Source organism: Oncorhynchus gorbuscha, linkage group LG07, assembly GCF_021184085.1.
Source record: "Oncorhynchus gorbuscha isolate QuinsamMale2020 ecotype Even-year linkage group LG07, OgorEven_v1.0, whole genome shotgun sequence".
Lineage (NCBI taxonomy): Eukaryota > Metazoa > Chordata > Actinopteri > Salmoniformes > Salmonidae > Oncorhynchus > Oncorhynchus gorbuscha.
In genome coordinates this window covers 15,193,548-15,207,348 of record NC_060179.1, presented here as the reverse complement: position 1 = coordinate 15,207,348, position 13,801 = coordinate 15,193,548, and the positions used below count along the sequence as shown (strand labels likewise).

Sequence of the window (13,801 nt, the reverse complement as noted above, 5' to 3'; positions counted from 1 at the left end):
CATGAGTGGAGCCTGTTTAGAGGGGAGCCTGTTTAGAGGGGAGCCTGTTTAGAGGGGAGCCTGTTTAGTCATTACCTGTGTATTAATAGGCAGGATTGTCCACATCTCTCACCTGTACACACCTGTCAGGTACAGAAGTGATCCTTGCAGATATTTAACAGGTCAATCTTGCCTACTTCCACCCAGGCCTGCTTTAGGTAAACCGGGCTGGCCAGGACTATTCAAGGAACAGAGTTAATGCCCCTGCCAGACAGATAGGTCAAAGGTCAGACTTTTCTAGAGTCGGCGGAACCATGGAATAATTCCCTGATGGACTAAACAGAGCTGACTGGTCATGAGGATACCCAGCTGTACAGGTGGATAGTGCTTAGCAGCAGAGGCAGGCCTTAACCTTTAACCCCACAGTAACAAACAGAGGCCTTAACCTTTAACCCCACAAGAGCAGAGGCGATGTGGAAGAAAATCCAGTCAGATCACAGTGAAACACATGGTGTATTTATTTCAAACAATGTAGGTAGAAACACAAAGTCTTTACAAAAATAAGATTACACCACTGTTCCAAATATCATTTATAAAAACATTTCCACTTTTAATACAACTTCATTGTTTCAAGTTGTTCTTTTAGCTGCCCAGTTAAGTCAGCGCTGCAATACACATGGACAAGACACTGACACAAACCAGGAGCTACAATGAAGAGTTACAACATCATATGACTGGTTATAGCAGGTTATGAATGCCCTCTGACTGCATTAAAATACAGAATTGTAATAGCAACACCATCAACCTTCATTATGGCACAGAAATAGAGAGCAGAGAAAGAGAGAGGGAAAACTCCCAACAACCCCCCCGATTAGCAACATCATTATTCAGCTCTTCAGTTATCTCTGTATGGTCCACCAGTGTTCTGTTGTGTTCTCCAACCAAGAAGACCCCTAATCCACACTGTAATCAGATGTCATAGAACTGGAGAGCTGCAAGAAACACGGTGTCGGCTCCACCTAGTCTTCACCGTCTATGCCAAAGCATGTGATCCTGCAGCTTGGCTAGACTATACAACGGCAGAAGCAGAGTGGTGGTGGGGGGACGATGTCAACTGTTTGCCCCTTGTGGTTCATCTGGGTGTGTGGCTGGGGAGGCCCTCTGGTGGTGGCTCAGAGGCGAGGGTCGCAGGGCAGAGGGCGGAACGCCACCTCAATATTCTCCTCCATGATGATGTCATAGCGACACATTAGTGGCCTGGAGGGAGGAGGAGGGAGTATATGGAGAATGCAGAAAAGAGGGGGAAAAGTGTGTAACTCAGGTGTGTGGTGGTCTCACCTGTCGGGTTGCTCCAGGGGGGCGAGGCGGATGCGGATTAGCCGGATTTTGTAGCGAGGGCCTATCACGTTTCTGGTAGCAATGCTGAGGGATATCTTCTGGATGGGCTGAAGGTCCTCATCAAACTGGACCAACAGACGGGTGGAGGTGTACTGCTCAAACCTGAACAGCTTACTTTGGAGGAGAGAGGGGGTGAGAGGGATAGATAGAGGTCTTACTGCAACAAATGTGTGTGTGCGTGTAAGCGTGCGAGACTGACTGGTCAATGCGTGCCTCAGTGAAGTTCCTGCCCCTGTGGAGTCTGAGGATGAGGACTCCCCAGCGAGGGTACCGGTTCCATGTCACCATGTCCACCATGTAGCTGACCTCTATATATATACACACACACACATACTGTGTTATATATACACACACATGCACATCGTGTCACACACAATCTTTAAGAACTCATTGCTTCAGAAGCAGTATGTTCACTATATATGCAAAAGTAAGTGGACACCCCTTCAAATTAGTGGATTCTGCTATTTCAGCCACACCCGCTGCTGACAGGTGTATAACATCTAGCAAACAGCCATGCGATCAATCTCTATTGACAAACATTGGCAGTAGAATGACCTTACTGAAGAGCTCAGTGACTTTCAACGTGATACCGTCATAGGATGCCACCTTTCCAACAAGTCAGTTCATCAAATTTCTGCCCTGCTAGAGCTGCCCTAGTCAACTGTAGGTGATTTTATTGTGAAGTGGAAACGTCTAGGAGCAACAACGGCTCAGTCGTGAAGTGGTAGACCCAACAAGCTCACAGAAAGGGATGCGCATAGTGTGTAAAAATCATCTGTCCTCGACTGCAACACTCACTACCAAGTTCCAAACTGCCTCTGGAAGCAACGTCAGCACAATAACTGTTCGTCAGGAGATTCATGAAATGGGTTTCCATGGCCGAGCAGTCGCACACAAGCCTAAGATCACCATGCGCAAGGCCAAGCGTTGGACGGAGTGGTGTAAAGCTCGCCGCCATTGGGACTCTGGAGCAATGGAAACACATTCTCTGGAATGATGAATCACGTTCACCATCTGGCAGTCCGATGGACGAATCTGGGTTTGGCCAATGCCAGGAGAATGCTACCTGCCCGAATGCATAGTGCCAACTGTAAAGTTTGGTGGAGGAGGAATAATGGCCTGGGTTTTTCATTATTATAGCAGTAAAGGGGAAACCAACTATGTTAATGCCCATGATTTTGGAATGAGATATTCAACAAGCAGTTGTCCACACACTTTTGGTAATGTAGTGTATGTTAATCACTAATAGATAGTCAGGGGTGTTGAACTTACTTTTATAGGGCAACGTGGCAGTGGTGGTGAAGTATACCTTGGTCTGACCCAATCGCAGCAGAATATCCCTCCACCTGCTGACGTCATAACCTGAGGCGGTAACCATGGATACAACTTTAGGACTGTTGGTATGGCAACCAAAACCACTTGATCAATGATTTGTTGACAAGCATCTCTTTCCTTGTTTACGGATTCAGTGAGATTCTAGGTTGACCAGTGGGAAGGCGGTCCTCACCTAGCATAGGGCAGGGTGCGGGCTTAAAAGCCTCACACTGCAGGCACTGGCCATCCAGGAAGTCGCTGTAGGAGGAGCAGGGGTAGGCTGTGAGACTGCAGGTTCGGTTGAGAGCACACAGGTACAGGAACACAGAGCGCTGGTGGTCACACATGAAATATGACCTCCCTACAAAAGACAGAAGCGGTGAGTTATTACAGTGTTATTACATGTGTGTGTGTGTGTTAGACTCACCTGAGAAGATGGTCTTGGGGCAGCCTGGCTGGTCAGATCCTCCGTTGGCGTAATAGTCAATATGACCATGTTGACCTCTGAGACCAAACGCTGCATGAACAAATAGGAAGACAAAAATACACATCAAGAGACTCCCTCGCCACACACACACACGCACACTCACAGCATGTCAGTACTTACAGTTGATGTCAGTGTGTAGTACATCTACAAACATGGCGTCTGAAGGGTCAAGTCTCTCCTCAGGTGTCGCTCCAGTGAACATGGGCCCTGCTGGGTCCAGACCTGGACAACAATGAATCAATTAATGATCTAATTAATGAATTAATCAAATAATAGCTTCAAAGGGCACAGACTCTCTTATCCTACCTGTGATGCGGCCAATCTTGCCCTTCAGGTTTGCTCCTACGAACCCAGCCAGGTGAGCTCCCAGACTCGACCCAATCAGGTGGACCGAACTCAGAGGCGCTCCCTCTGCCTACACACACACACACACACACACACACACACACACACACACACACACACACACACACACACACACACACACACACACACACACACACACACACACACACACACACACACACACACACACACACACACACACACACACACAGAACATTAAGCAACATTGACCAAAGACTCATAGAACAACTGAAGATTATCAGCAAATAAGCAACACTCCACAATCCCCCCCCACCCCCACCATCCCCCCGTCCCTCAAGCCACACACCTGCATGTTGAGTATGAAGCCGGTGAGGTTGTTGGCAGCCTGTCGTGTGTTGGTCACAGCAGTGAAGTAGTTGAGGTTAGCAGCTCCTCTGTTCCAGTCCACTACCAGGATGTTCATGTCCTCCTGCTCAGACAGCAGCTGGACGACGTGGTCCACCCAGAACGGAGGGGGCCTGGTGGGCCGGTAGCCGTGGATGACGAAAGCCGTGGGCAGGGAGAGGTTGAAGAGTGGCTGGGAGGACAGCTGGTGGTGGTTCAACTCTCTGCCGCAGCGTAGGTTATACCTGAAGGAGGGAGAAAGGAGAAGACTTTATTCAGAAAATGTCATTACTTTTTATCCAACAGCTTACACACACACACACACACACACACACACACACACACACACACACACACACACACACACACACACACACACACACACACACACACACACACACACACACACACACACACACACACACACACACACACACACACACACACACACACACACACACACACACACACACACACACACACACACACACACACTCTTTCTAACCTACTTGGTGTAGAGCAGCAGCTTAATGTTCAGGGTGGTCCCGAGGAAGCTCTCATGGAAGTCCAGGTCTGTAAAGTCATCACACAGTGCACCTACACCACTATCCTGGCCTGGGGAGAGAAGGGGGAGGAGGGGTGTGTGTGTGTCAGAGGAGGCTGGTTGGAGGAGCGATAGGAGGACAGGCTCATTGTAATGGCTAGAATGGAATTCATGGAAAGGAGTCAAACGTGATTTCTATGTTTGATGTGTTTGATACCGTTCCATTTATTCCATCCCAGCCATTACTATGAGCCTGTGCTCTCCTCCTGTGCTCAGCCTCCTCTGCTGTGTGTGTGTGTGTTCATTGATACGCTGCTAGCCCTAGGTCAGGGTCAGGTCATTCTCTGCTCTTACTGTGAACCCCAACTTCTTTCATTTTGCATTTAAACATGATCAGGCAGCTGGTGAATACTCCAACCTCTTCAACCTCAGTAGGCTGAAGGAATGTGGCTTGTCATCAAAAACACTAAACTTTTACAGATGCACAATCGAGAGCATTGTCATGACCTGGTCCTTTCTGGGTATAGATCGTGGCTTCTCACTCTCTCCTACACCCAGGTTCTGTTATCTCAGGTTGTAAATTCCTGGTGGAGACTCTCTTCCCTTGGCCATGCAGAGAGAGACCACAGAGTGAACAAAGAATTTCACATGGCCAAACTCCTAAATCCCCAAAATGTGAAAATGAAACTATATGTCCATTTGTGAGAATTTGGGAAGAGTTCGTGGACACTTAAGGGACAGTTATGTTGAGTGTGTTTCATTTGGTGACCTCACGAAGGACAGGAAACACACATAACTATGTCTCTGAATGTGTACATTTCTCAGTTATGGTGTTTGCATCTAATTCTTGTATAAAATGAATGAGTAAAGATGAAACTATGTGAAATGATGGAATGTGATGTTAACCCTTTAATGTGAGAGAATTGTATTCCCTTTAAAGTTGAACTAAGTCATTGGCCTGCCCCCGTGAGCGCAGACATGATCTGGTGTCGTTGAACAGCCCTTTCCCATTGTTACGAATAAAAACACTTCCTGAGGAAATCCTCTTAAGACTGAGCAAACTCACAGCGTGAGCTGTGATTGCGAATAGTTTAGAGCACACATACCTCGGTGTATGCTGAAGTGGCACAGGTTTGAGTACCAAGATTAGAAAACCATACCACATGGAGCATTGGCTACACGGCTGGAAATGGAAATGGTTCAACTCTGAGACTATCGATCCCTACAGAGGAAGAGCAAATCTTAGATACTAATTACTAGTCTGCAGCTAGAAATGATGTAAACCTGGGATACGAATACCGACAACCGCCGAAACATCTATTCTATGAGAACATTTCTGAATGGTACTCTAAAGTATCCATTCTAACCTCAAAAGACTTTGATCTTCAGGGAAACAGAAAGAGAGAGAGCGACTCGGATTAACTCTCCATCAGACAGACATTCAAACACCATCATTGAGAAATGTACCCATTCAGAGATATAGTTGTGTGTTTTCTGTCCTTCTTGAAGTCACAAACATAAAACAAAACGGACCGGGTCGTGGCTGGCTTCTCCACTGACCGTTTACACACTCTCAAATTCTGTGATGTAGTAGAAGTTCCTTTGTTCTACTGTGAAACTCTCCATACTGCATGGACAGGGAGAGTCTCTTTACAGAATCTATGACGTGGGGGTTAAGTTGTAAAACTGCCCCCCCTCCCAACAGAAGAGGGGGTTGTTCACATCTCTGCTAGCCAATTCACTGAAAGGGCTAGCGTCATGACAACATCCTGTCGGCCTGTATCACCGGATGGTGCGGCAATTGCACCGCCCTCAACCACAACCCCCCCCAAAATTGAAACAAATATATTTGAAGAAAATGTTGAATTTCCCCAGGTGGTGAGGGCAGATAGGAACACATCTGCCACGCTGATCCGCAACACTGGAGCTCCCCAGGGGTGCGTGCTCAGTCCCCTCCTGTACTCCCTGTTCACCCACTACTGCATGGCCAGGCACGACTCCAACACCATCATTAAGTTTACAGACTACACAATGGTGGTAGGCCTGATCACCGACAACGACGAGACAGCCTATAGGGAGCAGGTCAGAGACCTGACCGGGTGGTGCCAGAATAACAACCTACCCCTCAATGTCACCAAGACTATGGAGATGATTGTGGACTACAGGAAAAGGGGGGTCGAGTACGCCCCCATTCTCATTCTCATTTGCTCGGCCTCCGACCGCAAGGCACTACAGAGGGTAGTGCGTACGGCCCAGTACATCCCTGGGGCAAAGCTGCCTACCATCCAGGAACTCTACACCAGGCGGTGTCAGAGGAAGGCCCTACAAATTGTCAAAGACCCCAGCCACTCCAGTCATAGACTGTTCTCTCTACTACCGCATGGCAAGCGGTACCGGAGTGCCAAGTGTAGGACAAAAAGGCTTCTCAACAGTTTTTTACCCCCATGCCATAAGACTCCTGAACAGGTCATCAAATGGCTACCCGGACTATTTGCATTGTGTGCCCCCCCCAACCAACCCCTCTTTTACGCTGCTGCTAACTATACATACTTTAACTATACATACTACCTCAATTGGGCCGACCAACCAGTGCTCCCGCACATTGGCTAACCGGGCTATCTGCATTGTGTCTCGTCACCCGCCAACCCCTCTTTTTACGCTACTGCTACTCTCTGTTCATCGTATATGCATAGTCACTTAAACCATACCTACATGTACATACTACCTCAATAAGCCTGACTAACCCGTGTCTGTATATATCCTTGCTACTGTTATTTTCAAATGCCTTTTTACTGTTGTTTTATTTCTTTACTTACCCACACACACACACACACACACACCTTTTTTCGCACTATTGGTTAGAGGCTGTAAGTAAGCATTTCACTGTAAACCTGTTGTATTCGGCGCTCGTGACAAATAAACTTTGATTTGATTTGAATTACAGAATCACTGGTTGGTGAAGTCTATGGTGATTTTCAGTCCAGTGTTTAGACACTTAGGGCAAATCAAATCATGTACAAGTTAGTTTATTTGAGACGTGGAATAAAAGCCACTGTTGGCTGGCTGCTTTCTGGTTGATCGCTGCTAGTTGTTTTCTTCATCTCATCTAATTTGCGTCTCAACGCACAGCTGCGGGATACCTCCTATTCCTCCTCTACCTGTACTGCCTTGATGGGCAGATCATTCACTGCTTTTCTCGCATTGGCTATCTGAGATCGACTATTGTTATTCACATACTGTAGGTATATTCTTCGAGATTTTATCATTTTGTCTCTCTTTACTTTGATTCTTCGCAGGAGATATTCTAAAACAAGGAAGTGGCACATGGGGCATTTTAACCAATCAGGTTGCCGGAAAGGGCCTTTAAATGCCAGTAACCAATTGGATGTCAGGAAATGACACATTTTTCAGCATGAAGCACAATGTCTACAAAGGATGTAGCCATGTATGGACTAGCTAACGATATGCTCCGGAAAACAAGCGTTTGAATGATATACGATTCAACATGGAGAGTTTTAAAAATAGCAGTTGAAGTTCTACATGAAACATGCTATCAAGAACGACATTTATGGTAGCTGGATTTGACGGGGTTGGGATAAAATTATATAAAAGTATTTATATGTATTATTGCCGATTTATTTGTACATTTTATGAACATTATAGTTGCAAAATATCCCAAAATCTGAAAATGGACAGATGGAAGCAAAATCCCAATTTTGGCCTGTGGTGCCTGGCCTTAAAGTATTTTTACTTAAGTACTATGCACCACTGGTGTTAGCATGTAGGCTAGCATTCAGCTTCATGTCTCGTGACTTTAGCATTGATCCATGCTCTGAGATCCTCTACTGCAGCTCTCAATCGGATCATATTGCTATTAAAAAAAGCATCTCATCCCGTCACAGATTCCTCCTGCCTCCTCCTCTATGCAAGATGTAATTAGTGATAATGGGTGTCTGTCACACAGAGGGGTGGAGCAGGGGTCTGTGGCCCCACATCTCATTCTCCACAATCACCCTCTCTGCTCTCAAAGACAGAACTGGAGCAGATAGGGAAGTTCCAGGCTGTTCTTTTACCTCTGGCCCCTCTCTCTGTCGGTGGGGGCGTGCACACACACACACACACACACACACACACACACACACACACACACACACACACACACACACACACACACACACACACACACACACACACACACACACACACACACACACACACACACACACACACACACACACACACACACACACACTCTAATTCCTCCACTTAGGGATTTTTGGGGAAGAGGAGGAACAAAAATGGCAGTTATTTGAATCTGTTCTGTAGGGAGTGTAGAGACATGTCTGTTCTGGAGGGAGTGTAGAGACATGTCTGTTCTGGAGGGAGTGTAGAGACATGTCTGTTCTGTAGGGAGTGTAGAGACATGTCTGTTCTGTAGGGAGTGTAGAGACATGTCTGTTCTGTAGGGAGTGTAGAGACATGTCTGTTCTGTAGGGAGTATAGAGACATGCCTGTTCTGTAGGGAGTGTAGAGACATGTCTGTTCTGTAGGGAGTGTAGAGACATGTCTGTTCTGTAGGGAGTTTAGAGACATGTCTGTTCTGTAGGGAGTGTAGAGACATGTCTGTTCTGTAGGGAGTGTAGAGACATGTCTGTTCTGGAGGGAGTGTAGATACATGTCTGTTCTGTAGGGAGTGTAGAGACATGTCTGTTCTGTAGGGAGTTTAGAGACATGTATGTTCTGTAGGGAGTGTAGAGACATGTCTGTTCTGTAGGGAGTGTAGAGACATGTCTGTTCTGTAGGGAGTGTAGAGACATGTCTGTTCTGGAGGGAGTTTAGAATGACATGTCTGCTAACAGATATGAGACAGAAAACAACAAATATCACTCTCTTTATCTCTCTCTCTGTAAACTGAACTCTTAGGGAAATAAAGGTGCTATCTAGAACCAAAAAGGGTTATTTGGCTGTCCCCTTTGGAGAACCCTTTGAAGAACCCTTTTTCATTCCAAGTAGAACCCTTTTTGAGTTTCATGTAGAAGCCTTTCCAGAGAGAGTTCTACATTGAACCCAAAAGTGATCTACATGGAACCAAAAAGGGGTTCTACCTGAAACCAAAAAGGGGTATCCTATGGGGATAGCTGAAGAACCATTTTGGAACCCTTTTTTCTAAGAGTGTGTCCTGGGTTAGACCTGGGTTAGATCTGGGTTAGACCTGGATTAGGGGGATAGAGAGGAGACCTCACACAGCTAGTTCAACATACACACACCACTGAGGTTACAGAAAAAGGAGTCTTACCTTTGCAAAGCGTTAGGAAGCCTATCAGACCAAAGAGTCGCCAGAGTAACATCCTACAACCAAAGACAGAGGGAAAGAAGGAGGGAGAGAAGACCGGACAATACTAGAGCGAGCCTTGTCTGAGAGAGGAAAGACTGGGAGCTCGTAGTAAAACAGAGATTGAGGCGGGAGAGAGAGAGAGAGGGAGGAAGGAAGGGAGAGAGAGAGAGAGAGAGGGAGAGAGAGAGAGAGAGAGAGAGAGAGAGAGAGAGAGAGAGAGAGAGAGAGAGAGCAGACAAGAGCTCACTGACAGTGACAAGAGCAGAAAGAGAGAGATAGAGTGAGTGAGATGTAGTCGTTGAGATGACTAGGTGGGTTGGTCTCTGGGTTACCCAGTGAAACACACACTGCCAACACTGAACACACCACTGACCTACACTGAACACACCACAGATGTTCACACCTCAATGACCTACACTGAACACCCCACAGATCTACACACCCCAACTGACCTACACACCCCACTGACCTATACACCCCAACTGACCTATACACCCCAACTGACCTATACACCACAGATAACCACACCCCAACTGACCTACACACCCCACTGACCTACACCCCAACTGACCTATACACCCCAACTGAGCTACACACCACTGAGCTACACACCACTGAGCTACACACCACTGAGCTACACACCACTGAGCTACACACCACAGATCTACACACCCCACTGACCTACACCCCAACTGACCTATACACCCCAACTGAGCTACATACCACTGACCTACACCCCAACTGACCTATACACCCCAACTGAGCTACACACCACTGAGCTACACACCACTGAGCTACACACCACTGAGCTACACACCACTGAGCTACACACCACTGAGCTACACACCACTGAGCTACACACCACTGAGCTACACACCACTGAGCTACACACCACTGAGCTACACACCATTGAGCTACACACCTCACTTCAGACAGGAAGCCCAATTGTGATCTTTTTTACACTAATTGGTCTTTTGACCAATCACATCAGATCTTTTCACATCCAATCTTTTGCAGAGCTGATCTGTTTGGTCAAAAGACCAATTAGTAAAACAAATATCAGAATTAGACTACCTGTATAAAAGCATTCCTATGCGCCTCAGTCTTTCTCTATCTCTTGTTCCTTCCTTGCCTCTCCTTTACTCTCTATTTCCTCCATCCCTCTCTCCTCTGCTTCCCCCTCTATACTCGGTCCTCTCCATCCTACTCTCTGCCACTATGTACTCAATACCATCAGTCCCTACTCTCCCAAACATGTGAGGACCAGGGGGCTTAGCTGGCCAGGCCAGCCCAGGCAGGAGTGCTCTCTGTGGGGCAGCTGTGTTTTGATGGGAGCCCCTCCTTCTGGAGCGCTACATCTGCAAGGATATTAATAGCATCAGAGATGTGGACACACTAACCAGCCCTGCCCTGCCTATACCCAGCGCTGACAATAGTCACTGACTAAATGTAGAGTATGGATTTAAATACATGTCATTTATAGGCAGAGTACAGGGCAGGAGCTTCAAAGGCATCAAAAGTAACTAATCATAAGCTGCCCAACCCTAGTAGGGGTGTGTGCCCATTTCCCTGGTTACCTCCTAATGTGCCATGCAGTAGGGCAAGTATACTTCTACATTTATAATGTACAGTGCGTTCGGAAAGTATTCAGACCCCTTCCCCTTTTCCACATTTTGATATGTGTGGGTCTTGTGGAACATCTAGTGATATGTATTTTCTCAGAGTTATGTTCACCAAGGGTGACAAAAAACTCACAACTAACTTAGTTTAATAGGTTCTAAACCAATTCAGAACTGGACTGGAGTCCAATCTTTCCAGAAGGATATCATAGTCAACAGTGTCGAATGTAACAGTGCAGCACTTAAATCCAAGAGTACAAGGACAGAGAGCTGTTTTGGCATCTATGTTGGCTCTACATTCATTTGCCACTTTAACTAAGGTTGTCTATGTGCTGTGGTGGGCAAGGAAACCAAATTGTAATTTAAAAAAAAATGCAGTTGGCACTTAAAAAGTATTTTCTGACTGTATCAAATAGTTATTTTATGTAGCTACTACATACCGTATACTGTAAACTATCTCCTGCTGTTTCCTATTTATAGTTGATAAAAAGATGAAAAGGTGAAATATGAAACACAAACAGGCTACCTGACGATTGTGCTGGTTTAATTTTGACGCTATCATCATCAGCTGCATCACATTCATAGACCTCGTCAACCCTGACATTGTTGCATTCTGACTCTGGTTGAATGAGTTATCACTCCATAAACGTTGTATAACGAAGTGTGAGCAACGGTCACAATTCCACCCCTCCTCCTTTATCTGGTCTTGGGACTGGCAAAAATGACCCAAAAGAGACACTCTGGCGGAGTTACTACTTAGTTTTTTATTACAATTTGTATTTAATTACATTTTTAGTTTTAGTTTTTATTTTTGAGCAGTGAATTTATTTTAGACAAAGAACATTTTACATTTACATCCCGCCAGGGTGGGATCAGCCAGCGGCGGCTTCCCGCATGCGCGATTCATTTACAGTCTGGACGCGAAGGGGTGAACATCTCCTGCTCTGACAGCAGCTGGGAGGGACGAGGACAGTGCCTCCTGGGAGTGCTTTGGGACAGGTGTGGGGCCCACGGCAGCACACACCGCTCGTTGAGAAGAGTAAGAACGATATGTGCTTTCACGTCAGAGTTTCCAAAAGTCTCCGATAACACCAGAAAAAGTAGCTAGATTTGTCGCTAGAGAGTTCTGAATGCTCGCTAAATATAGCGACAGTTAGTTGGCAACAATGGTTCTATGGAGAGGCACTAACCCGCTTTTTCTACAAAGCGTCAAGAGTTGCCTAGTAACTAACAGAAGGGTATAGTTTGACACATCTGGCTCCAGACAGTTTTTCCAGGTTTTCCGTGACTCCTTTGTCCATTTGTTACCCATAGGTAGGTAAGCAGTTCATAGATTGCACGACATAAAACACAGTCTTGACTTTTTTAGCATATCCCATATTGAAAAAAACATGCTTATTTTATTTTATAGTATACATAATTTAAAACAGCCAATTTCTATTCACAAAGGTATTCAGTTGGTAAGAGACAGACATTCAGTCAATACTAGGAATAGATTGTCCACCATCTATGTGTTATCCAGACAGAAAAGAGAAATAGGCAAAAGAACATTTCGATTTAGAGCAATAAAGAAATGGAATAAATTAACTGAGCAAACTAGAAACCTTTCAATATAGAAATGTAAACATTATTTAAAAACAATTTAAATATAGTATATAGAAATGTTGTGGGACTATAGTAGATGAAGAATCAATATTTTTTAGATTGAGTATTTATTGGGTCATTATGTTAGTGTATTATGTATGTTTGTAATAGTGTGTTATATGTGAAAGTGTGTTTGTATTATAAATTGTATTTTAATGTTAAGGACTCTTTGAAGATTAGTCCAAATGGGGACTAAAACAGATCCTAATAAAATCAAATCAGTGCTCATAATGTCCACTTCAAAAATAAAACCTTGCCTGCTTGGACCAGAGCAAGAAATGGAACTGCGAGCATGCCACGAAGCTCAGATAATGTGGGCCAGCCCAGGGAAGCTTTTCGACAGACTGGGAAAACAGGCTTACACATACAGTGCCTTCAGAAAGTATTCATACCGACTTATTCCACATTTTGTTGTGTTACAGTCTGAATTCAAAATGGATTAAATCGATGTTTCCTCTCACCCATCTACACAATATCCAAAATGACTCATTTTTGAAAATGTATTGAAAATGAAGTACAGAAATATCTAACTTATATAAGTATTCACAACCTTGAGTCAATACTTTGTAGAAGCGCCTTTCATAGCAATTACAGCTGTGAGTCTTTCTGGGTAAATAATAAGTGAATCATAAATCATAAATGGATTGTACAACATTTGCCCATTATTATTTTCTAAATTATTCAAGCTCTGTCAAATTGGTTGTTGATCATTGCTAGACAAACATAGTCAGGTCTTGCCATAGATTTTCAAGTAGATTTAAGTCAAAACT

At 45.1% G+C, this 13,801-nt stretch overlaps 1 protein-coding gene across 1 annotated transcript; it reads right to left on the bottom strand.

The window, feature by feature from the left end:
* Positions 1-1,085: 1,085 nt before the first annotated feature.
* Positions 1,086-9,938, bottom strand: LOC124039116 (lipase member H-like). Its single transcript, XM_046355000.1, has 11 exons — positions 9,730-9,938; positions 4,399-4,504; positions 3,852-4,134; positions 3,485-3,593; positions 3,299-3,400; positions 3,119-3,208; positions 2,885-3,052; positions 2,650-2,739; positions 1,577-1,685; positions 1,318-1,491; positions 1,086-1,236 (listed from the first exon to the last, which is right to left on the bottom strand). Exons 1-11 carry the CDS (start codon positions 9,779-9,781, stop codon positions 1,152-1,154), a joined length of 1,368 nt encoding a protein of 455 aa, XP_046210956.1. The 5' UTR covers positions 9,782-9,938; the 3' UTR covers positions 1,086-1,151.
* Positions 9,939-13,801: the final 3,863 nt, after the last annotated feature.

What these genes read in the sequence shown, in the direction of transcription:
- LOC124039116 (XM_046355000.1), bottom strand. Translation starts at nt 9,781, where the DNA reads ATGTTACTCTGGCGACTCTTTGGTCTGATAGGCTTCCTAACGCTTTGC. An exon ending in CTTCCTAACGCTTTGCAAAG is followed by an intron (nt 4,505 to 9,729) that starts GTAAGACTCCTT and finishes TTCTCTCCCCAG; the next exon opens with GCCAGGATAGTGGTGTAGGT. An exon ending in AAGCTGCTGCTCTACACCAA is followed by an intron (nt 4,135 to 4,398) that starts GTAGGTTAGAAA and finishes TCCCTCCTTCAG; the next exon opens with GTATAACCTACGCTGCGGCA.